Source organism: Suricata suricatta, chromosome 6 (assembly GCF_006229205.1).
Source record: "Suricata suricatta isolate VVHF042 chromosome 6, meerkat_22Aug2017_6uvM2_HiC, whole genome shotgun sequence".
NCBI classification, from domain to species: Eukaryota; Metazoa; Chordata; class Mammalia; order Carnivora; family Herpestidae; genus Suricata; species Suricata suricatta.
In genome coordinates, this window is record NC_043705.1 from 82,458,302 (window position 1) to 82,481,108 (window position 22,807).

The 22,807-nt window shown below is 36.9% G+C and overlaps 1 protein-coding gene across 3 annotated transcripts in view; it reads left to right on the top strand.

Moving 5' to 3' along the window:
• CAMK4 (calcium/calmodulin dependent protein kinase IV) overlaps window positions 1-22,807 on the top strand; it is a 209,398-nt gene that overhangs the window by 93,468 nt on the left and 93,123 nt on the right. For all 3 annotated transcript variants that reach the window (XM_029942690.1, XM_029942691.1, XM_029942692.1), the window contains one exon: window positions 5,906-5,984. In XM_029942690.1, the coding sequence (XP_029798550.1) occupies window positions 5,906-5,984 (79 nt within the window). The remainder of the gene's footprint in view (window positions 1-5,905; window positions 5,985-22,807) is intronic.

The window sequence follows — 22,807 nt, forward strand, 5'->3', positions numbered from 1 at the left end:
TATATATATATGTATGTATGGAGCCATGAGAGAGAAGGACATTTTGCCACTTGCAATAACATAGATGGACCTTGAGGGCATTATGCTAAGTGAAATAAGTCATACAGAGAAAGATATATATATATATATATACTGTATATATCACTTCTATGTGGAAACTAAAAAAGCTGAACTCAAAGAAACAATAGACTGGTAAGTTGCCAGAGGCTGGGGAAATGGTCAAAGGTTACAGCCTGCCACTTACAAGATGAGTAACTTCTGGGAATCTAACATACAGCTTAGTGATTATATTTACAACATTATATACTTGAAAGTTGCTAAAAGAGCAAATCTTAAATATTCTCGACATGGAAAAGAAATAGTAATTAGGTGATGGAGGTCTTAAACTAACCCTACTGTAGTAATTATTTCACAATATGTAAGTGTATCAGATCAACATCTGATACACCTTAAACGTATACAATGTTATATGTCAATTATATCCCAATAAAGCTGGAAAAAATAAATTATGGCAAATAGTATACAAAAACAATAGTATATATTGCATATTGAAATTATTAAGCTTAAGTGAAGCTGTGAAAGTTGGATTAAATGGATATATAAATATAGTAGAATTATTGTAGTAGTTGATATGGAATAGAAGGGAATGGGTCTGGAAATGGAGGAGAAAGGTGAAAAAAAGAAGAGCCATAACTGTCCTCAGAATGGATGGTGGCATTAAACAGTTGATTGGAAATTCAGTTCCACGTGTGCTGCATGTATGCACACACACACTCATTCAAACAGAAAAGAAAAATAAAGTCTTCATAAAGCATTTGGTTAATTTTTTCAAATGGCTAACATTTGAGGCAATAAATATTTTAAAGCAAACAAAGGGAAGGACTGATAAGAGTATCAAGACCTTTTTATGTCCACAGTATTTATTGTCACATTGCCTGTTTTTCTTTTCTTTTTTTTTTTTGTCACATTACTTTCTGATTGAAAACAAAAACTTAAGGCAACCTGATAATTTAAAGCTGTTTTTTGTTTGCCTTATTGTAGTTAAAATTCAGCATTTGGATTCCAAAGCTTTTTAACCTCTTAGGGCTGGGGTTTTGTTAAGCTTTTGTAACTGAAGGCATCATATTTAAGCCAGTCCTTGTGGAGATCCAGGACTAGGAACAAAGTCACACTAGGTGCTGTCAGGCAAAGAAATTGTTAACTAGGCAAGCAAGGGTATGAGTTAACTGGACACTCACCAAGTAGGGAATATAACAGTTCATGCTTTGAGTTGGTGATCAGAAGTGAAGAGTTAAGCATTTGCCAGTGTAGATCCTGAAGGGGGTACAGGTCAGGAATTAGACATAAAAGACTGGATATAGAGCAAGCTAAAATCGGGGTGAAACAACAAATGAGACTATCAAGGAGACAGTTACAAGAGTCCAGATAAGGCCTCAAGTAGGAAGATGGGTCATGGCCCTAATAAGTGAAGTGCTTGCCTTTGCCCCCTGCAGGATTTAGCAAGAAAAGGGAGAGTGTAAGTGTGGATAGACTCTGAAATTCTGAACCCAACCTTATTAAAACATTGGGCCTCAAGCACTTTAAAAACTGGGGTTTACTGTCATTCTTTGACACGGTATTTTTGAGAGTTACTTCAGGACTGTAAAATGTAACTGACTTGGAAAACCTCCAGGTCTAATAACAACTTTAAATTCTAAAGGTTAGCCATTCTTCAAGTTGTAGACTGAAAACGCCAAATCAGTAATTAAATCATTTCAGCAGTTTTTCCTCCTGTTCTTTGTTGGTTTAAGGTTCAGATTTTATTTTTGTCTTTGGTGACCGAAGAACATCTTGAAACACTTAAGTATTGAAGAACATTGAGGGGTTGTAGCTGACAGGGATGAGAATGAAACAATGAAAAACTGTCACTGGAATGAGATGTGTGCCGAAGATGTGTGCTAAATTAAACATTTAGAGACTTTGACTCTTTCAGGCTCTTGTTCCTGAATGTGACTCTACTTTCACCCCCAAGAAGAATCAAGTTTAAGGTTATAACCAGTCTTTAACAATTCATCTAATCTAAAAAAAAATCAATGAAAGAGCAGGCTTATTAAATAATAGCAAGTCAATCATGTAGAAGAAATACAGTGAGTTGTATATATTATGTTTTCAGTGTATGATTGACAGTTCTTATAAATCACAGCCTGTTCTTCAACCTTTCCCTAATGAGCATTAGGAGGATCTTTCCTGCAAGCCCATACACATATTGAAAATAAAACATTTTTACTCAAATGCAAAGACAAATGGAACAAGAATCAATGCATTGAAATGTTTAAACATGATTAAGATTTTGACATAACTATTAGAAAAACATTCAACATCAGAAAAAGATAAGATTCTTTGGTTCCATTTCAAGACGCATCCCATTAAACAAAAAAATGAAACTCCTAGCTAAGAGGTTTAATACACTTGACAAAGATCGTTTTACTTGGCTATGAAGTATATCATTACAGAGACCACCTGGAGCCATGCAACATAGTCAACAGCCCCTTTAGACTACTCTGTTTTAAAAGATTCTGTATCTGAAGTTCTCTTGGATTTCCAAAGAGCAACTTTGATGGCAAGGGAAGCCAAGCTCTAGTGCTTCAACCTCAAAATCACAAATGTCTCACTAAGTCCTCCCCTAGAAAGCCAATCACTGATTTATAGCCTTCCTTCCTGGGAGAATGCCTGTGATTCTAAATTGTCTTAACATTATGCATTTTCATCCTTATTCTCTAAAACTTACTGAAACGTGGTTTCTTTCTAGAATTATAGGAACACATTTTAAGCTAATCATGTAATTTCTTTTTTTTAATTTATAATAGTTTTAATCATTTAATTTCAGCAAAGAAAGTAGGGTTAGAGAAATTACTTAAATGTTATTTTCATATAAATTTATTTCACCTGTTCTGTTCTTTTCACTTAGTCCTCTAAAAAAAAAGATTAGTTAACATATCTATAACTTCACACAGTTGCAATTTTAGGAATAACTTTTTTTTTAGAGGATGGAAAGATTAAGTGAAAAGAACAGAACAGGTGAAATAAATTTATATGAAAATAACAAGTAATTTCTCTAAAGTATAACCTAGTTTCTTTGCTGAAATTAAATGATTAGCTTAAAATGTGTTCATATAATTCTAGAAAGAAACCATTCTTTTCCATGTTTATTCTGTCTCCAGCACTTTTTTCTTGATTACTGTAGCTTTATACTAAGTCTGGAAATCAAGTATATGAATCTTCTTCTAACTTTGAAGAAAATGTGTATTCTGCTGTTTTTGTGTAGTTTTCTCTTAACATCAGATTAGGTTAGTTTAGTTAATAATGTTCACGCCTTGGGACACCTGGGTGGCTTAGTTGGTTAAATGTCCAACTCTTGATTTTGGCTCAGGTCATTCGTGAGATCTCACCCTGCAGCATGGAGCCTGCTTGTGATTCCCTGGTCTCCCTCTCTCTCTGCTCCTCCCCTGCACACACACACTCTCTCTGTCTCTCTCTCAAAATAAACATTTTAATAATTATAATAATAATAATAAAAATAATAAAATATTGTTCATTTCTTCTATCCTTGGTGATAATTTGTCTACTTGTTATACCAATTGCTCGGAGGGTGTGTTGAAGTCTCCAATTGTATTTATGGATTTGTCTCTCTTTTCAGTTCTATCCATTTTTGTTTTATGTACTTTGAAGTGCTGTTGTTAGGTGTGTACTATACACATTTATGTTTGTATTGTCATGCTGGGAAATTGACTGCTTCATAAGTAATGTCTGTCTACATATCTACTCTGAAGTCTGGCTGACATGGGATTGTTATAGCTATTTCTCCTTTCTTTTGATGAGTGTTTGCAGAGTATCTCTTTTCTATAATTTTATTTTTAGCATATATATGCCTTTATAGTTAAATGGGTTTATTGTACATAGCATATAGTTGGTGTTGGTTTTTCAATCCAGTCTGATCTTTGATTTTTTTTTTTAAAGATTTTATTTTTTTTAATGTTTTTTTTTTTTTAATTTTTGATACAGAGAGAGACAGAGCATGAGAGGGGGAGGGGCAGAGAGAGAAGGAGACACAGAACTGGAAGCAGGCTCCAGGCTCTGAGCTAGCTGTCAGCACAGAGCCTGACGCGGGGCTTGAACCCACGAACGTGAGATCAGACCAGAGCCGAAGTCGGAGGCTTAACCAACTGAGCTACCCAGGCGCCCCCCATGATGATCTTTGATTTTAATTAATGTGTTTATAAAGTTTATATTTAATTCAATCACTAATATGATTAGTTAAAATTCACCATATTTTTAGCTGTTTTAGTTTTTAATCTTTTATCTTGTTTCTTCCTCTCTCGCATTTCATTTTTTGATTATTCTATTTTAGTTTCATTATTGATTCTTTTTTCTTTACTGATTTTTAAACTATTTTATTCATTTTCCTAGGTTATACAATATACATCTTTAACTAATTAGTGTCTACCTTTAAATAATTTCATAATACTTAAAATGTAGTATAAGGACCCAACAGTATTGTCCTAGTTTATTCCCCTGTTCTTTGTGCTGTTGTCATCATATTTTACTTTTCGCATGCCATAAACACAATGCACTCTCAATAGTTTTGCTTTAGATAGTTATCTTTTAGACAATTAAAAATAAAGTTGAATTATATATTTACCTCTACCTATTCTGCTTCTAAAACCTTTGTTTCTTTATGTATATGTTATATCTTATCCAAGTTTTAAAAAATGTGTTGAAATTTTTCTTCTCTATTAGCACATACACCACCAATTCTGACTTTTCCTGACTTTGTTAAAAATGGACTGTGAATGGGCAGTTAGGAACATGTTTGATTTTTATAATTCATTCATGTTAACTCAGAATTTCAGAACCATAGAATTGAATATGTCATAAGAGGTCCTTTGACCTAATTTTCAAAGCGTGACAGATTTACGTCAACTGACCTTATTTTAATATTTATCAGAAGTTCTCTTTCTGAGATTGTAAGTTAAGCCTGCTTGGTCTATGAGCTTCTTTTGTCTCTATTTCATTGTTTTCCTCTCATGTGTCGGGAGGGAACATGAGGGTCACACTGTCTGCTTTTTAATATTCTCTTTTTAGTATGTTTGTGTCTTTCCCATATGAAGATAGTTATTGAGTCCTTTCTTGCCATTCCCCTTTATAGGTAAAACACATTCTCTACTGCTTTGAGTTTTTTATAGAGAGATCTACTTTTTCTCTACATGTCTTTGACCATTTCTATACTATTTGCTCCTGAACATCTCACATAATTATTTTTGTTAGGGGATATATAAATAAATGTTAGTGGTATTCACCAAGATGAAAGAACCAGAACTCTGTGGGGATAATGTTGGCTCTGGGAAAATGCCAGGGCACCAAACGAATTGTTGGAAATTCACAGGATCCCCTGATCCTTTGTCAACAGTGTACACTATCCTGACCCTTATACCCAGTACTAAGCTTGAACCCTCTCCCTGGTGCCCAATGGCTAATTTTACTCCAGACACATACCTCTAGGAAAGGTAAGGGACTTTGAATGAATTTGGTGGCTCTCCTCCAAAAGTTATGTTCAGGTAGCATTGATTCAATGTTTAGGTTTTTCTACATGAAGAAAGGCTATGTTCAGGTAGCAAAAGCATTCAGTAAGCTCAGGTATAGGGATGGGCCAGGATAAAAAGAGCATACTGGAAAACCTAGAATTTTTCTGAGCAAACTGTAGTTGTGAGGAAAAAATACTCTCAACAGTTGGGTTGGTCCTATAGAATAACTTATAAAAACACTTGTCAGTTATGAGGGTAATTGCAAGAGATACTTATTTTCAAGCTTTCCCCTTGATTTCATGTCCAGAGCTTAACATTTTCTTTTTGTCTTTTTCCCCCTCAAGGGGTGCTACATCCATTGTGTACAGATGCAAACAGAAGGGGACCCAGAAGCCTTATGCTCTCAAAGTGTTAAAGAAAACAGTAAGTTTATTTCATTATATAACAGCATCTCTAAGGGATCTATGATCTAGAGAAGTCAGGATCCCTGATTCACAGGAAAAAGAGGCCAGAGAATTGCTGAGTGCAGCTAACTCATTTGAATCTTGATTATGAGAGTGCAGCCAAATCTGTTGTTTTCCAGTGGAAACTGTGTGCCTCTTTGAAAGCACCTGGATCTCAGATTGGATGTGCTTGTGGGGAGAAGTGTGGTAAGAAAAAGGGTTTAGAGCTGGGAGGTAGACCTTGCTTTGTATACCATATTTTCATTATGTGTATATTTTATATACACATACATATGTGCGTGTGTTTGTATATACATATACATAGATGTATACACATAATATCCAATCATGAAAAGCTTGCTATTTAAAAATACCTAAGGGAAACACAAATAGATGTATTTGTGAAAGGAGTCATCAGCTTCTAAGTTGATTTTCATATGTTGGGTTTGTTTTGATGAAGTGCAACCAGATTAATGCTCTTGTTTGGGGGACTGAGACTGCTCATTTAAGAAGTCTCTATTTGAACAAGAAGGAATGATTGTGTTTTCATATTGCTTCTTTCCGCCATATACTTGTAGGTGAGCTGAGGGGGCAAAAGTACTTAGGTTCATCTCTAGTGAGAATGAAATGTAGCAGGTAAGTAAGTGGTCATGATACAAATGGCAGCATCTAGCTCATGGTAGTCTCTGTACCCTAGAGAGTATTTGTCACTATAATGCCCTTCTGGCACTCTCTGTCCCTAAGGAATTTCCCCATATAGAACCACGAAAACACAACATATTCTTTTATCACACATTCTTCCTTTCTCAAATTTCATGTGAACATGTACATGAAATATATATACTTCTGAAAACCCAGCTGTAAAGTATGCTGAGGAGAGAAATATCATAAATTTCATAGTCAAGTAATATCTCTTTTAGGCCAACGTTTTTGTTTTTGTTTTTTTTTCTCTAAAGGCAGCTTAATATCATCAGCTGTTTATGTATATTGTCTGGCACAGGGAAACTTTGGAATCTCATGTAGCAAAGAAGTGAATGATGGCATGGGATTTTTTCAATTCAGTAGAAGTATAGAATGACATTTTGAGACAATCTGTTAGAACTTAAAGTCACAGCAAAATAACAAAGAGTCTAATTGAAGAATAGTTTAGTAATTTAAATGGCAATTGCTACTATACACCCTATATTCTGGATTTCCTATTTGGTGTAGGCAGTGATTTAAGTTATTCCAGAATGTAGAGGAATCTTTTGATTGTTAAGTTTTGGAATTTTCTCTTAAATCAATTTCTTATAGTCATAAAATTTATTTGAATTAGGATTATTAAAGTTTTATGAAATGACCTTCCTTTTAAATATCTACTTTCTATACAAATAAGTTGGGATGCTTTAGCAGTGGTCACACAAAAAATGTTTTTGAGCTTGGTTGAATCCTTTCCTGCTGGTTAAAAAAATTGTCAGTAAAATTTGTAAGTGGTTATTTTATTTTCATAGTTGACAAAACTCTGAAAAGGACTAGCTGTTTGAATGTCTAGGACAAGGAACACTCAAAAATGATGTGTGAGTGCTCAGAATCCCAAAGGACAAAGGGCTGGTTTAGAAAATATGGTTTATGTCAAAAAATCTTTGAATGAATTGGAATAAGAGACAGGCGAAGAAATTTGGTGCGTTTGTGATTCATTCACTGGGAAACTAAAGCTCTGGTTTGTCCTTGCTGTCTTCTCTTTTCCACCTCTGTTGTGGAAATATCTTCCTCAGAAGACAGGCAGGAAGAAATTGTGGACGAGAACCAAGTGTCAGACGGAGCTGCAGAGCGGTGCTGGAAGGCAGATGTTGTCAAACACAGTTACTGCTGTGCCAAATGGAATGAGAGAAAATCCCCTGGAGAGTCCCAAGCTTTGAACATGAATTGGACGGAATTTCCAGCATTGTCTCCTAGAATAAACCATGCACAGAGATGTGTAAACAAGAGAAATAGCAGGCAAAACCTCAAAAAGCAATTGCCTCCAGTGTTTAATTTCATATAGGTCATGAAGATACAACTTCCTTATCTAAATGAAATAAATGAATGAAGCCTAAGAATCTATTTAGAAAAGAAAAACAATACAAGGAAAATATTTTCCTAGTGAATTCAGTTAAAGAGCTCTTTCAGGGAAAAGGGGGCTTTAGGGGCACCTGGTGGCTCAGTCGGTTAAGCATCCGATTTTGCCTCCAATCATGATCTCACGGTTTGTGAGTTCAAGCCCTGCACTGGGCTCTGTGCTGACAGGTCAGAGCCTGGAGCCTGCTTTGCCTGGAGCCTGCTTTGGATTCTGTGTCTCCCTCTCTCTCTCTCTCTGCCCCTCCCCCACTCATGTGCATGCTTTCTCAAAAGTAAACATTAAAGAAAAAGAAAAAGGGGCTTTAGAAAACTTCAATTATTTATGTAATCTATTTATTAGATTGAGCCATATGAAACTGCTTCTATTAAATCATTTTTTTTACCTACAAAAATGGTAATTTTAAGGCACCTGGGGGACCCAGTTGATTGAGTGTCCAACTGTTGATTTTGTCTCAGGTCATGATCCCAGGTTTGTAGAATTTAGCCTATTGTCAGGTTCAGCACTGAGTGTGGTTTCTGCTTAAGATTCTCTCCCCCCCCCCGCCCCTCTTCCTTTCTTCCCACCCCTTTGCCCCTACCCCCTGTAAAAATAAAAAGAAAAATTAAATGGTAATTTTATGTAGTTCAACTAATAACTTTGGGGCCACTCTACTGCTTCACTTATAAGTTCTTCAAGTCCTCGTTTTATGACTGCACCTAAACCTAAAAGGTCTAAAAGATTGTCTGTCTCTCTACTTATCCATCTTCTATTATCAGCTACATGAGAGAATTTCCTGGATCTGGTGTAATAAATTACCACAGACTAGGAGGCTTAAAACAACGGAAATTTATTCTCTTTCAGTTTTGAGGCCAAAAGTCTGAAATCAAGGTTTTGGCAGGGTTGAGTCTTTCTGAGGGCACTGAGGGAGAATTTGTTCCATGCCACTCTCCTTGCTTCTGGTGACAGAAGCCTGACTTGCAATGTGTCTCTAATCCCTGCCTCACTTGGTATGTGGTCATCTAACCCTATGTGTCTCCATCTCACCTTCCCTCTGTGCATTGTCTGTGTTCGAATTTTCCTCTTACAAAGACACCATCCCTACTGGATTAGAAGCTAGCCCTGCTTCACTATGACCTCATCCCACTTAACTACTTATATCTACAACAACCCATTTTCCAAATCAGGTCACGTTCAGAAGTGCTGGTGGTTAGGACTTCAACATGTCTTTTTTGGGGGAGGCACAGTTCCGCCCATTATATGATCTATAAGAGAATACCTTTAATGTGAATTTCAAAATATACCATTCAATATCTTATCTGAAGATGAGTGAAACTTATATCACAGTCAAGAAAGTTAGTAAACTTAGGAAAACTCATCCAGGTTATAGGTGATTAAATTCATATATGAACATTTTTAAATCTAAGAAAGATTTCCCATCTCTTTTACAGTTAATTATTTGATGACAGTTATCCTCTTTCCCAGGATCTGTTTAAATACTTTTTAATGACAGTTTACACATATTTTATTTTGTGGCAATATTATGTACCTTTCTTGTAGCTTAATATTTGGGGGAAGATTTAGTTTACATGGATAATGAGACTTACTCTCAATTCATCGTTGAGAATCCATTAAGCACTTACATATCTGGGTGATAGACAATAACTCTAATTTACCCATAAGAAGATAGTCTAAAACACCAGCCCTTCTGGAGAAATCCATATCTCTTTGGTGGTCAGGTACAGGACAGACTTAATACTAATAATAAACCTAAAGTGAATTGTCATGTTTAGACCATTGGGTATTTTTACATATAAAATACCCTTTTGGGAAATTAACAAATAATCATAATAAAAATGTTTAATCACCATATATTTTATATATGGATATAATACCATGCACTTTATATATAGATAACTACATTTCATAGAATTAATATACATTAAAATACATATCGGGGCACCTGGTTGGCTCCGTCAGTTGAAGGTCTGACTTTGACTCAGGTCATGATCTCATAGTTCAAGCCCCACATCAGGCTCTGTGCTGACAGCTCAGGGCCTGAAGCCTGCTTCGGATTCAGTGTCTCCCTCTCTATGCCTCTGCCCAATTGTGCTCTGTCTGTCTCTAAAATAAATAAAAACATTAACATTTTTTTAAAAAATACATATCAACCAAGGTAGTAATGTCTGCAACTTAGTTTCAAATAGTTAAACAACAAAAAAGTATGTGTGAGCATGTGTGTGTACATATGGGGAGAGAAAGAAAATATGGAAAAAGCAATAATTTTTTACTTTAGGACGGTATACTAGCATCCATGCTGGTATTTCAGCATTTTATTGCATATGAAAACTGTCATAACCAAAAATGTGGGTTAAAACATACTTCAACACTGAGATCCTATTTTTTATACCTTAGCATTTCTTCTGCCCATTCAAAAAGCATTTCTAAATCCTTTAGTTTCTAAATGTTGTAATGAACATCAGTGACTCTCTCTATTGTAGGTGTATTGAAGTGCCAGAAAATAGAAAATTATAATTGAATCAACGTTTTACTCTACTGAAAAACCGGACATTTCCAGAAACAATACACATTCATCTCATTCTGTCATTAATAAGGATAAGGCTTTCAGGACAGTAAGAGGAAAGAAGGGAGGGAAATGAATTGAAAGGCTTTTGTGGTCAGGTATTTGTTCAATTTTTTTTCACTTAGTGTTAATGGTCCTTGTACTGAAGTTCTCATCAAATCTCTAGGAGTGGCATCTATACTTTCCTCTTGAGAAAAAGATGGACTGTTTTGTGAATTTTTTATTTTGAAACAGTTATAGGTTCACAAGCAGTGCCCATAAGTGCTTCATCATCTTGCATATAAGAACTAATATACTTGCAGATAGAAGTGGAACTTTTACTGTGAACTTTGTAAATCATGAGGGTGAAGGAAACACCTTTACCTCCTTCATACATGAGCCCTTCATCATCTCCATTTTGGGGGATATTTAGAAAAAAATTGAAGTAGTGAAGAAAGATTTTCTAAGCTACTTCCTCGGATTAACAACTTTGAGGCATTAAAGGATTCTGACAGATACAGCTATTAGGACAACCAGTGATTTACAAGATGGAACCTTTTTACTGATATTATATGACTTTTGAATATGCTGTACTTAAAACTGCATAAAATGAGAAAAATCGATTCAAGAAAGTGTCAAAATTTGAACAGATTAAGCAGATGGAACCTTCAGTTCGAACTGAATTTTGCTGAGTTAAATGGAATCAAAACTTTTGAAGAATGGCATAGTGATAATGTAGCTACTATTTCAGGAGGGAGTCACATGCTTTACCTTTCTTCCTTAGGAGTACATGCATCAGGATATATCTAAATCATGACATTTCAGTCCTACCAATATGGCTTATATTCAAGAAGAGCTGATTGAAATTTAAGAAAATTATGTTCCCCAATCATTTATAGTGTCCCTGGAATTTTAGAGACACATATTTGAATTCTAGATTCGGGTAAGATTTCTAGCTGTGCAGCTCAGCTCTTAGAAGAGATTGCATTCAGCTTACTGTAAAATCCATGCCCTTTCATGAAATACCCAGTACTGAGTCTAAGAATTAATATCAGCCTATAAATTCAGAATTTATGAGTTTGAGAGACAATCTCAGCTTGTCCGTTCAGAATGTATAAGTATTCTGACTTTCCTTAAGAATGGCTCTGCAGCTGTGGATTGTGATAATGGGCTCTGGAGCCAGCGAGACAGAGTTTAAGATCACTTCTGCCATTTACTGCTTATGTGGCTTTACAACAAATGATACAAATTTCTCAATTTTAGTTTCTTCATCTGTAAAATGGCTTTAAGAACATCTGGCTCCTGGTGTTCTAGTGAAGATTAAAACAAGAATTTGTGTAAAATATTTCTCAACACCCAGGAAGCTTGTAAAAAATGGGAACATTAGTCTTATTATTAATTATAATGAATCCACACAGATATTTTAAATTATGATAGTACCAGTTCAGTCTGTGCAGTCCTAGTGTTCTCATTAGTTTCACTAAAACTGAGCAGTGAGCAATACCAAACATGCTGTGTAATACTGTATGAATAAGATTAATTATATTGTTTACGGAGTGCTTTTAAAATTTCTGCTCAAGAGGGATATATATGTTACTACCATCATCAATCAAATTTAACATGACACTAAATAAAGATTTCTGATCTTAGACAAATCTTAGATGCTCGCAATTGCTAGATTTAGAATGCTTTCAACTTTATGGCTCTATCCTGGTTCTTACCGTTGGAGCAGTGTGACTAGATCTACAATAAAGAAGCTATTCCAGGTCTGAGTTTTATCATATTTTAGTTATTATAATGTAAAGTTACCTACAAATTTCTGCAAAGGTTTTTGTTGAATATTTGGATTTACTGGAGAATGCCTTTATCTTTTACAAAATTTCTGTAAGTGTAAAAAGATGAAAGAGGCCTGTTACCCTCTTCTCATTTTGTTGAAGAACCACACAATGTGATTGGCTAATTGGTCTGTGAGTCTGTTCATTTTTCCTTATATTCTTATGAGTTAACTATTGGAATATATAAATAAGATGTTGCAGGAGAATTTGAAAGGTTACTCTAGATTAAATTGTAGAATATACACAGGTCTCCTCCCAAATTCTTGGTAAGTGAAACTTAAGAACATCGTCATTGCAGGTGATGTCTGTGTTCCTCCATTCTAAAATAAAATTATATCATTTATATCACTGGATAAAATGAAGATTACCTGCTCTTGTCTCTTTCGACCTAGCCTTTGGGAACATAGAAAACTGACCACGGGCCATTCATTTTCCATTTGCTGTGAGGTACATGAGAGAGATGACTGGGTCAGTCTGAGCTAAGGATATGCGTCTCTTAAATGCTGCCATAGCCACATTTAACCAGTCATGAATATCCTCTAAAGGTGAAGTCAAGGTCACCTTTGGTCAGTGATGGAGAAGAAAATAATAAATCGCTAGCTCAAATAGACTTTTGGGGCCCAATTGAAGTCTCCAAACACATTAAGGAAAGTGGCTTGCAGATAACAACCTGTGTCAAGTGAAGTGAAACTTCTTTGAGCGTTCTGTCAGTTGAAACTTACTGATTTTCATAGGAACGATTAAGCCAGGTTTCCTGGAATAGGAACAGGGATATTACTATTCAGTTTGTGGCAGGTATATGTCTACAAGAGAAAAGAGGTGGTGGGGTTGAATGTTAAAACCTTGGCCTGATTTGTATGTTTTCCCATTCAGAGATCCACTTGGAAATCTGAACATTCTTGCAGAGAATTAGTTGTTGAAGTGTGATTTGTTTTCTTTTTCGATAGAAACACTGCAGGAATCTGTCACAGTTCAGCTTGCTTATCCGTCCTCTCATTATATTGATCTCTCATCGGGGTTTTTTGTTGCCTTCTAAAAAATAAACACCATAATTCAGACAAGGAACTGCAAAGGGTGGTGGGAGGTGGGAGAGACTGAGAATATAGTCGTGTCCTGGTGTGCTGTTGCCTGAAAGAAAACACATTTTTCAGTGACGCCATCCACTCAGGCTATCACATTTAAGCCTCTAGTACTTTTATAAGTAGTGAGCGGCTGGATCTGAAGTGATTTTTTTCCTTTACGTAGAGTCTGTGAAGCAGAAAAAAGAGATGTGTAACTAGCCACAACAGAGGAAATCTTACAGGAAGAGCTTATGTTGCCATTGCATGGTAGAAGAAAGAGACTAAAAACTTCTCAGCTGATTGGGAAAGGCCATGTAACCACAGGAGAGGTGCTGGGAGCAGGGAAGTTGACAGGAGCCAAGGTCAGAAGATCAGAGTTGGGACTGGTGCCGGATGGGCCACAACCAGAGAGCTCAGAGAGCCTGCAGGAACACAGCCTACCAGCCTCAGAACATACTTGAGATTTGTAGCTTGCAAGGAAGGGGGAAGCTATAATATTAGTGTTAACAAGGAAAACTATTTCAATAAATTTTGATTTTTATATTTATGGTACCACATTGAATGATGGTCAAACCCAACTAGACAGTATAAGAAGAGAGGGGAGAAAGAAGGCAAAAAAAAAAAAAAGATCAAGTCTTAAAAATCCACAACCATTAATCTGCTAAAAAAAGAGGAAATGAATGACTATGCACAGAGGATATTAGTTAGAAGGGATTCAAATAATTTTCAGTATTGAATTAGCTTTCAACTGCTTTTTGTAAGCAAGCATTCTCAAATCAGCATATGTCACTTCAATAGTTTTAACAGTAAAGGGACATAATGCCAATAAGAATGGTGCCCACATTTGACTATTAAATATATGAGGCCCTTTTCACATGTTAAAGATTTCTACTCTTTCTTTCTGTAAGACCGCCATCTCAGAAAATGATTATATTGCTTTTAGGGTCATTTAAAATCCTTTTTTGGGAGGTGCCTGGGTGGCTCAGTTGGTTGAACGTCTGACTTCGGCTCAGGTCATGATCTCACTGTCAGTGGGTTCCAGCCCTGCGTCGGGCTCTGTGCCAACAGCTCGGAGCCTGGAGCCTGTCTTCAGATTCTGTTTCTCCCTCTCTCTCTGCCCCTCCCCTGCTTGTGCTCTGTCTTTCTCTGCCTTTCAAAAATAAACAAACATTGAAAAATTTTTTAAATAAAATAAAGTCCTTTTTTTGTCAGTAATGTATTCCTTTTTTTAAAAAGAAGTTTTTAGCATCCTTGAACTATTAACTAGCATATTTGAAAGTTTTAATTATCTTAGAAAGAATGGTTAAGGAGCTAAAGCTTCTAAGAGTATCCAGGTATTCCTATTCCTCATTTAAACCATATCCTCATAAGGAATTCAACCCCAGCATGTAACTGATGAAATTTAAAGTACTAATGTTTATAAGAATATTTTTTGTTTTCATTAGTCAAGAGATTACAAAGTCATAAGCTTCTTGAATATCTAACTAGTCAGTTTTATAGCCAGTAGATGATGACTTTTTTTAGGATTAAATGGATATCTCAGGACCTCTAGAGTATACAGTGTTCTGTCCCTCACTTCACATGGTTTGGGAATTGTGTACCTAAATCATTGAGGTCCAACTGAAAGAAATATAAAAAATCAAAACTAAATTTTGTGTTTCTGTCTCTTTTTGGTACTTTTAAAAGTATTTTGAAAAGTATTGCCTTGACCACATAAAAATCACAGAAAGTTACTGATGCTGGTAGGCTGGGGCTGGGGACCCAGAGAGGTCCCTGGCTGTGCACAGGATAGAAATCAAATGTGAGCCAGCCAGAGGTGAGTGCAGAGTTTATTGAAGGTATAGGGAGAGTGCAGGAATCGAGTGTCTGGGAGACGCAGAAAGGAAACGAGGGAGTGTCATCTTTGTTTGGGGTCTGGGAATTTTTTATTGAGGATCGTGATGTGGCATGCCTGTCCTCTCAGGAATCCAGGAACCACCGAGAAAAAAGATGAGGATCCAGGTGTTATTGCTTGGAGCCAGGGGGTTTTGGCCTTGAGTTGTCCAGTGCTGGTGGTCTGGAATATGCATGTGACAGCTGCATCTGGTCATTCTCACCTGGTCCTTCTGTAGATGTTCTCTCTTCTGGTGAAATATTAACTCCTTGCCCCTTATGCAGAGGACATACGCCACTTGCATATTGAGGCATTGAGGCGAAGTACTGGTGTAGGTCCTAGCAAAAATAGAAGCAGGAAAAAGAGCAAAAACAGGTTTTTCTGCATTCCTTCAGTTTCCCTATCTCAGTACTAAAGGGAATGATGCAGTTTGTTAATTTCTATAGGAACTTTGATTATCTGTAGGGCATTGCTGATACCCAGGTCTGGAGTAACTCAGGTGTGACCTCGGTGGTCAACGGGGTCAACGATGATTAATAAACATAAGGAATTGGTATTAAAACTTCTGAGGAGCTTAACCACAGAAGTACAGCTCTTATCCCAATCTTCAGAAACAGCAAAGGAAGGCATTTAAATGTAAATGCAAACAGATATCAGTTCCCCTCCTTAATTACCCTCAAATAAGAAGATTATATTGGATAGAGTTTAGGATTTTGATGAAATTGTCTTTCACTTTTAGAAGAAAAAAGGAACAAAACTATATTTCAAGTTTGCTAGACATTTTTTTCCTCCTAGGATTGCACTCTCATAAATTCCAATATTTCTAAATTTAGTTTGTTTCAGTTGCAGTAATTTTTATGGGAAAGTATAGAAAAATGAAAATAGAAGACTAGGAAATATTTATCTATTTTTATAAGATCCTTTTAGTAAAGGCACTGAACATCTACCATGAGCCAGGAAATTTCACATATATTTTTATTTACTCCTTACAACAATGCTACTGTGGGGTAGCAATTATTATCTCCATGTTATCTGTGAAGAAGTTGAAATATCCAGACAGGATAAGTGATTTTTATCAAGGACTCTAAATGACACAACCAGAATTCAAGTTGCATTTTGAAATAAAGTACAACTATGGGTGTTCATTACAGAGTGATTTATATGAGTAGCAAATTGTAGGAAATCTAATGGTAAATATAGCTATTCATGACACCTGGCCATTAGGAAACTGTTTTATATTCTGCTTGTGAATGTCAGGTGGCCATAACATTTTATGATATTTTTTCATGAAAATTATAAGAGACAAAACTATATCTCTAGATTTGAAGTATATAAAGAAATATTCAGAATACTAATGATAGTTGTGTTACAACAGTGTATATGTTCCTCACTCTTATGTTTTCTGTTTCACATTTATTTTTAAAAACCATGGCTATGAGAAATGCCCGAGTGTCATAGTCGGTTAAGCCTCCCTGCCTCTTGACTTCAGCTCAGGTCATGATTTCACTGTTAGTGATTTCAGGCTCTGTGATTTTGGCTCAGGTCATGATTTCAGCATAAGTGATTTCAATCACCTAGTGATATCAAATGTGTTGGCCTCCGCACTGGCAATGCTGGGCCTGTTTGGAGTTCTCTCTCTCTTTCTCTCTGCTTCTCCCCTGTGCTTGCTTGTACTCTCTCTCTCTCTGTCTGTCTCAAATGTATATTTTTAAAATATGGCTATGATGCTTATCTAAACATTTCTATAACCTCTTTATTTTCTTCCAGCCCTGGCAACATGCTCCTGAAAAGAAAATTTGGGAGGCTGACATTGCACTCCTTTCTTATCACAGGATACCAACTTCTTTTTTGCAAGGATCTGACTATGCTGGTGTTGACGTGCCCTCATTTGGGAATATGGGGGAGTAGGGACCTAGCAAAGCTTTCCTCTTGAACTGCCCCCTGGCAGGCCAGAGACAAAACCAAGAGTTCACAGGTGCATCCTTGTCATCCTCTGCTTACCAAGGATCTGCCAGCTCTCCAGCTTTCATTGTTAGCATTTCTTCATTTTCATCACTTCATCTTCTTGTAATCTTTTTTCTGGTTGTGTTTGATTCAAAGCACTGATCACACAAAAAAGGCAAGGTGTGCTGTAATATAGTAGCAATCTTTTGTGGCTCACAGTTTGGAAACCACAAGCTACTATCCGTGCAGGCCTTAGATATGGGTACTTCTCTCTGCCAGTAAGATAGTTGTTCTCCACTCCATTGGTGTCAATAACATGACAAAAACTGTTATACGAATTCAAATGGCAGAACAGACTAACCAGTTCTAATCTCAACTAACCAGAGCTGTCAAACCAGGGATCTTTTCTTTGAGCCACCAATCTTTGTATTCAAACACTAGTTTCATCATTCATTCATTCATTTATTCATTCAACAGCATTGGCAAATAATGCTGGAGCTGTGAATGTGTAGAAAATAAATAAAACCGTTGCCATCACAGAACTTGTGTTCTGGTGGAAGAATCAAATAATAAATTAGTAATTAAATAATAACATAGATTTTTGTAAATGTTATAAAGAGATTAGAGTGATATGATTCATGGTGTATGTATGTATGTATGTGTAGTCACTTTTGATGGAGTGGCCAGGGAAGGCCTCCTCACAGTTACTCTTTGAGTAAAGTCAGAGGTCTAGTGGAAGAGGAAGTAGCAAGTGCAAAGGCTTTGGAGTCTGATCTAGTAGATGAATGGTCTGTGTAGAGCAAAAAATGACACCAGATCAAAACAGTGAGGCCAAGCCATCCAGAGGTTTATGGTCCATGGTAAAGAGTTTGCATTTATTCTAAGCACAATTTATGTTAACAAAGGCATAAGGTGGAGAGAGACATGATCTGCTTTACATTTTAAAGACATCACTCTGGCTTGCATGCAGAGGAAATGATTGTAAAGGGTAAGAATCCAATCAGAGAGATTAGTTAGGAAGTATTCAATACTTGTGCAGCCTGTAAAGTAGAAGAAAAGTCAGAGCAGAATGGTGACATTGAATAATCCATTTTATTTGAAGAACAGAGTGACCAAATATATCAAATGCTGCTGACAGGATAAGATGAATGGTTTGGCTCCAAGTACTCCTCCAAGGAGGCCACTGATTTCTTCTAGAAGAGCAGTTTGAAGGAGTTCTTGGAATGAAGTCAGACTGGGTTTTGCTGACAAATACAGGCGGTAGGTGGAGGAAGTGGAGAAAGAAAGCAGAGACAACTCTGGAGAGTTTTTCTGTAGAGGGAAGCAGAGAAATGCATTGAAACCAGGAAGACAGGTGAAGAACTGAGGAATGAGGTCTTTTTAAGTATTGCATTAAATCAGGGTTACTTCCATATATTCTTAATCTCAGGGAGAGATACATAGGTGAAAGAATGAGTAAAGAGTTAGTGAAAGATATAAAGTCCTTTCCACTTAATATACCGTGTTCTCGCCACTCTTTTCTCTTTCTGTTAAGCCAAATCCATTTCTAGTGAGAGTCAAGCATGAGCCAAATCTTTTGTATAAACTTTGTTCATACAAACTTGTCATCTCTCCCAGGAATATTTTAAGACTGTTTCATTCACTGTAAAATAAAAGACTGTTCCTTGTGAAAGAATTTCTGGCATCTGTGAGCAGAAAGGCTTAGATTTTAGAATGTAGGAGTAAGGGAGCCGAAGTGCTTGCTGGAAGGAGCTGCCCTGATCTGAATCTGCCTGACTACAGAAATTTCAGGTTCTGAAATACAAGTGTCTTTTTTCATGTTTGAGCTTTACAGAGCCATCCTTGACTTGCCTAAACTCTATTCCCATCCTTGGGCTCCTCCTCCATTGGAAAACTCTACTTTTCTCCATTTTGCCATCCCAGTGACTTCACAGTCTGCAAGGGGTAGGAGGTGACAGAACTATCAAAAAATGAGTCTCACAGTTGTCAAAATCAAGCTTATTTGATTGACATACTTTATTGGAGTTTATCTTCCCATACTGATCAGATCAAGGTTGGTTTTATGCTAGTCAGTGTTAAATGTAAAATAGAAAACTGCTTCCTCTATAATTAAGGTCCTTCCTGTTCCACGCCATCTTGTCCAATGCTTATCATTGCCCCCATCTCTGAACCATCACCTCCACGGTGCAGCTTCCCCGTCTATTCTCTCCACTGGGTCCAAACTCACACTGAAAAGTCTGGGAGAAGAACATTCAAGACAGAAAACTATCTTTGTACTGACAAAGTGGAAAGGTCTAGAAGTGGAAATGATCTTGGCTTCTTCAGAGATCAATTAGATGATTAATGAGCTAGAATACAAGGGGGCAGCTCATGGGTGAGTTCAGTACAAGGGATAGGGCCAAAATGTTATTATTAGCAACTTTCTGAACCTGCTCCTGTAGGCTTAGCCCCTCTGTCCTCTCCAGAAAATAGCAAATTTATGCTTCCCGTTTCTCAAGCTGAAAAACTTGTGGTTAACTTTTACACTTCGTTCTCTTACATCCCATAGCAAGTTCACCTGCAGGTACCTTTTTCTCTTCCTTAAAAATATCTATCTGCTTCATACCTCTAGCATCGCTACCACCTGGACCCAAACCTCCATAATCTCTCATTGGAACAACTGCCCTAACTTGTTATTGAGTCTCCCTACTTTTACCCTTTGCATCATCCTCATCCCTACAAGATTCAGAATATCCTTTTAAATCTTAACTAAGATCATGTACTTCCTTTCTCAAAACCTTCCAATTGTGCCTGACCTCTCTTGTACTAAAATACAAAGTTCTTACATTGGTCAACATGGCTCTCTATTTACGTGGCTCCTGGTCATGAGGAGCCTCCATCATCATCTGCTCTTTTTCTCCTCTCTTGTTTTGCTTTAGCTAAACTGGCCTCCTTGTTGTAACTCTTAGCAGAGGGCCTTAGTGTTTGATGTTTCTCTGTGTGGAACACGCCACCCTCAAATCCAAGTGGCTGTGTCTCATGTCACTTTATCAGAGAGACCTTTCCAGACTGTCCATCTCAAATAGCACCCTTCACCACCCTATGTCCTTTGCGTTTTTTTTTTCCTTCCTTAGTATTTATCAACTCTAGACTGTTTATTTATTTATTTGTTTGTCTTCAGTAGAACATAAGCTTCTTAGGACATAAAATTCCTGGGAAGTTTATCTATTTTGTCCGCTGCTGTATCCTCATGTCCAGAATAACATCTGCTTGTAGTGGGTGCTCACAAATATTTATGGAATAGGGGTGCCCTAGGTGGCTCAATTGGTTAAGCATCCAACTTCAGCTCATGTCATGATCTCACAGTTCGTGGGTTTGACCCCCACGTCAGGCTCTGTGCTGACAGCTCACAGCCTGCTACAGATTCTGTATCTCCCCCTCTTTGTCCTTTCTCCGCTTGCGCTCTCTCTCTCTCTCTCAAAAAAAAACAAACATTAAAAATATGTATTTGTGGAATTAATGGATGAAGTTAATTGGATACAGATGTATATAGATTGATAAATTGGATGATGAGATTGTGTTCTCTTTGTACTGTTTATACCTTCCTAGTGGATTAGAAGCAAGGCTGTGAGAGCAGAGTGAAGGGAGGAGGGTGTATTGGATGTTAGAGGAGACAAAGTGTGAAATATTCTGTTGTAGAGTGAGGAGCTGAAGGTCCCTTGAGATTTGGGGTCAAAAATTAAAAATGGGAGCAGTCAAGATTGTTGTACATTTTATTCCTGACACTTCAGTTCACTCACAGACATGGAGTAAAAGAAAAGTAAAGTTTGACCAATTTAAGGGTTTTACTTGACAAATCCCAACAGAGCAAGATATGAACAAAGGAGGTGGGGGAATATGCACATCTGTGCTTATCCTAATGGACCATGAAATCTTAAGTAAGAACTAAAAGACAAGAGGTAGAAAGCAGGGAGTATGCTGTTTGAAATCCGTATTTTTGAAGGGGTACAATTGATGGTAATGATTAAGCCTGGAATATGACCATGGGAATAGGTTACTAAGCAGAAGTGGAAGAAGAGATTGTTGGAATTTGAGGAAATAGCAAAGAAACTAGAGGCAAGGATGTTGATGGGATCATTCACATAAAATTTGAAGTTGTTAAGGATGTTGACAGGATCAGTGGTTGAGATAAAGCTGTTGAAACCTGCTAAAATCTTCAGTATAAGATGAAAAACAAAGAGATAGGAAGATGACTAAAACAAAATGAGGTTGCAAGATGTGTTGGCTGATGGCAGACATTATAAAACAGCTGAGGTTTTAGGGGGACAAGTGAGGAGAAATGGCTTAGACATAGCAATGGAGAACAAGAAGGACACTTATCCTTCCAGGCCTGTGATATATTTCCTATTGGGACAAAAAAAGACACCACTTGAGAAGACTATGAAACAAGTAAGGTATCATGAAATGTCCAGGTTTCTATTAGGTCAAAAATATAGAAAGGATAATCAGAATTGGTTAAAATTCCATAGTTGTTGGAGACACCAGCCTGAGCATTTTTACCTGGGTCCCACATTTGATTTTTGCATGTTCAAACAGTAATTCTTAGCTTTTAAATCCTTGTAGGCTAAAACTGTCATTCTTGAATTTAACAAAGTGCTGGCTGTCAAGTCTTTTCATCAAGCATGTTAGTGCTGGCATGTACTTGTTGATATGTCAGAAAACAGGGTGCTAAATTAAGCAGAAGCTATGCAGAAGAGAATTGCTGTGAAAATTTAAAGACACTTGGCTGGTTATTTATTTATCCACTAATAATTTGTATTTTGCTTTTTTCCACAAAGTATTTGAGGAGCACAGTTCTGTACTTCACATCCTGTTCTTTGGTCACTGTGCAAACCACAAATGAGCCCAAGAAGCCAGAGAAAGAATAGAGAGACAAACAAGATTTAGGGTCTCAATCTCTGCAAAGAACATGAGGTGAGGCTGAACATTTGATGTGGAAATGACACTGCACTTGACTGAGTACCAGAAGTAGAGCGGTGGGCTCTACTCGGATAGGTCATCCGAACTCACCAACAATACTTAAAATTCCAGAGCCTGGATTTAGGCCAAATCCGAGATGGCCAAGCAGGTCAAGTACACCAAAGATATGGTGTTAAAAATCCTCTCCTTCCCAATTCCTTTACCACCTCGTCTCCACCCATCATTCCCATAATGCAGAAACTGGTATCCTTTTTTTTCCTCTAAGTCCTCATTGTTTTTTCTTCACATATTTTTCAACCCTTTGTTCCTTCTTTCTCAGAACTTTCTCAGCCCCAGCATAGGAGTGTATTTGCTATATATCTTAATGAAGGGTCCATGTTTAACCAACTCTATTCTGACAGTACAACCTTTTTCTTTGATATTACTCTAGAATTATACGTTTTGTCATTTCTTCTTCTCCCCCCATGGAGGCAGGTCGCAAAATTGGGATTTCT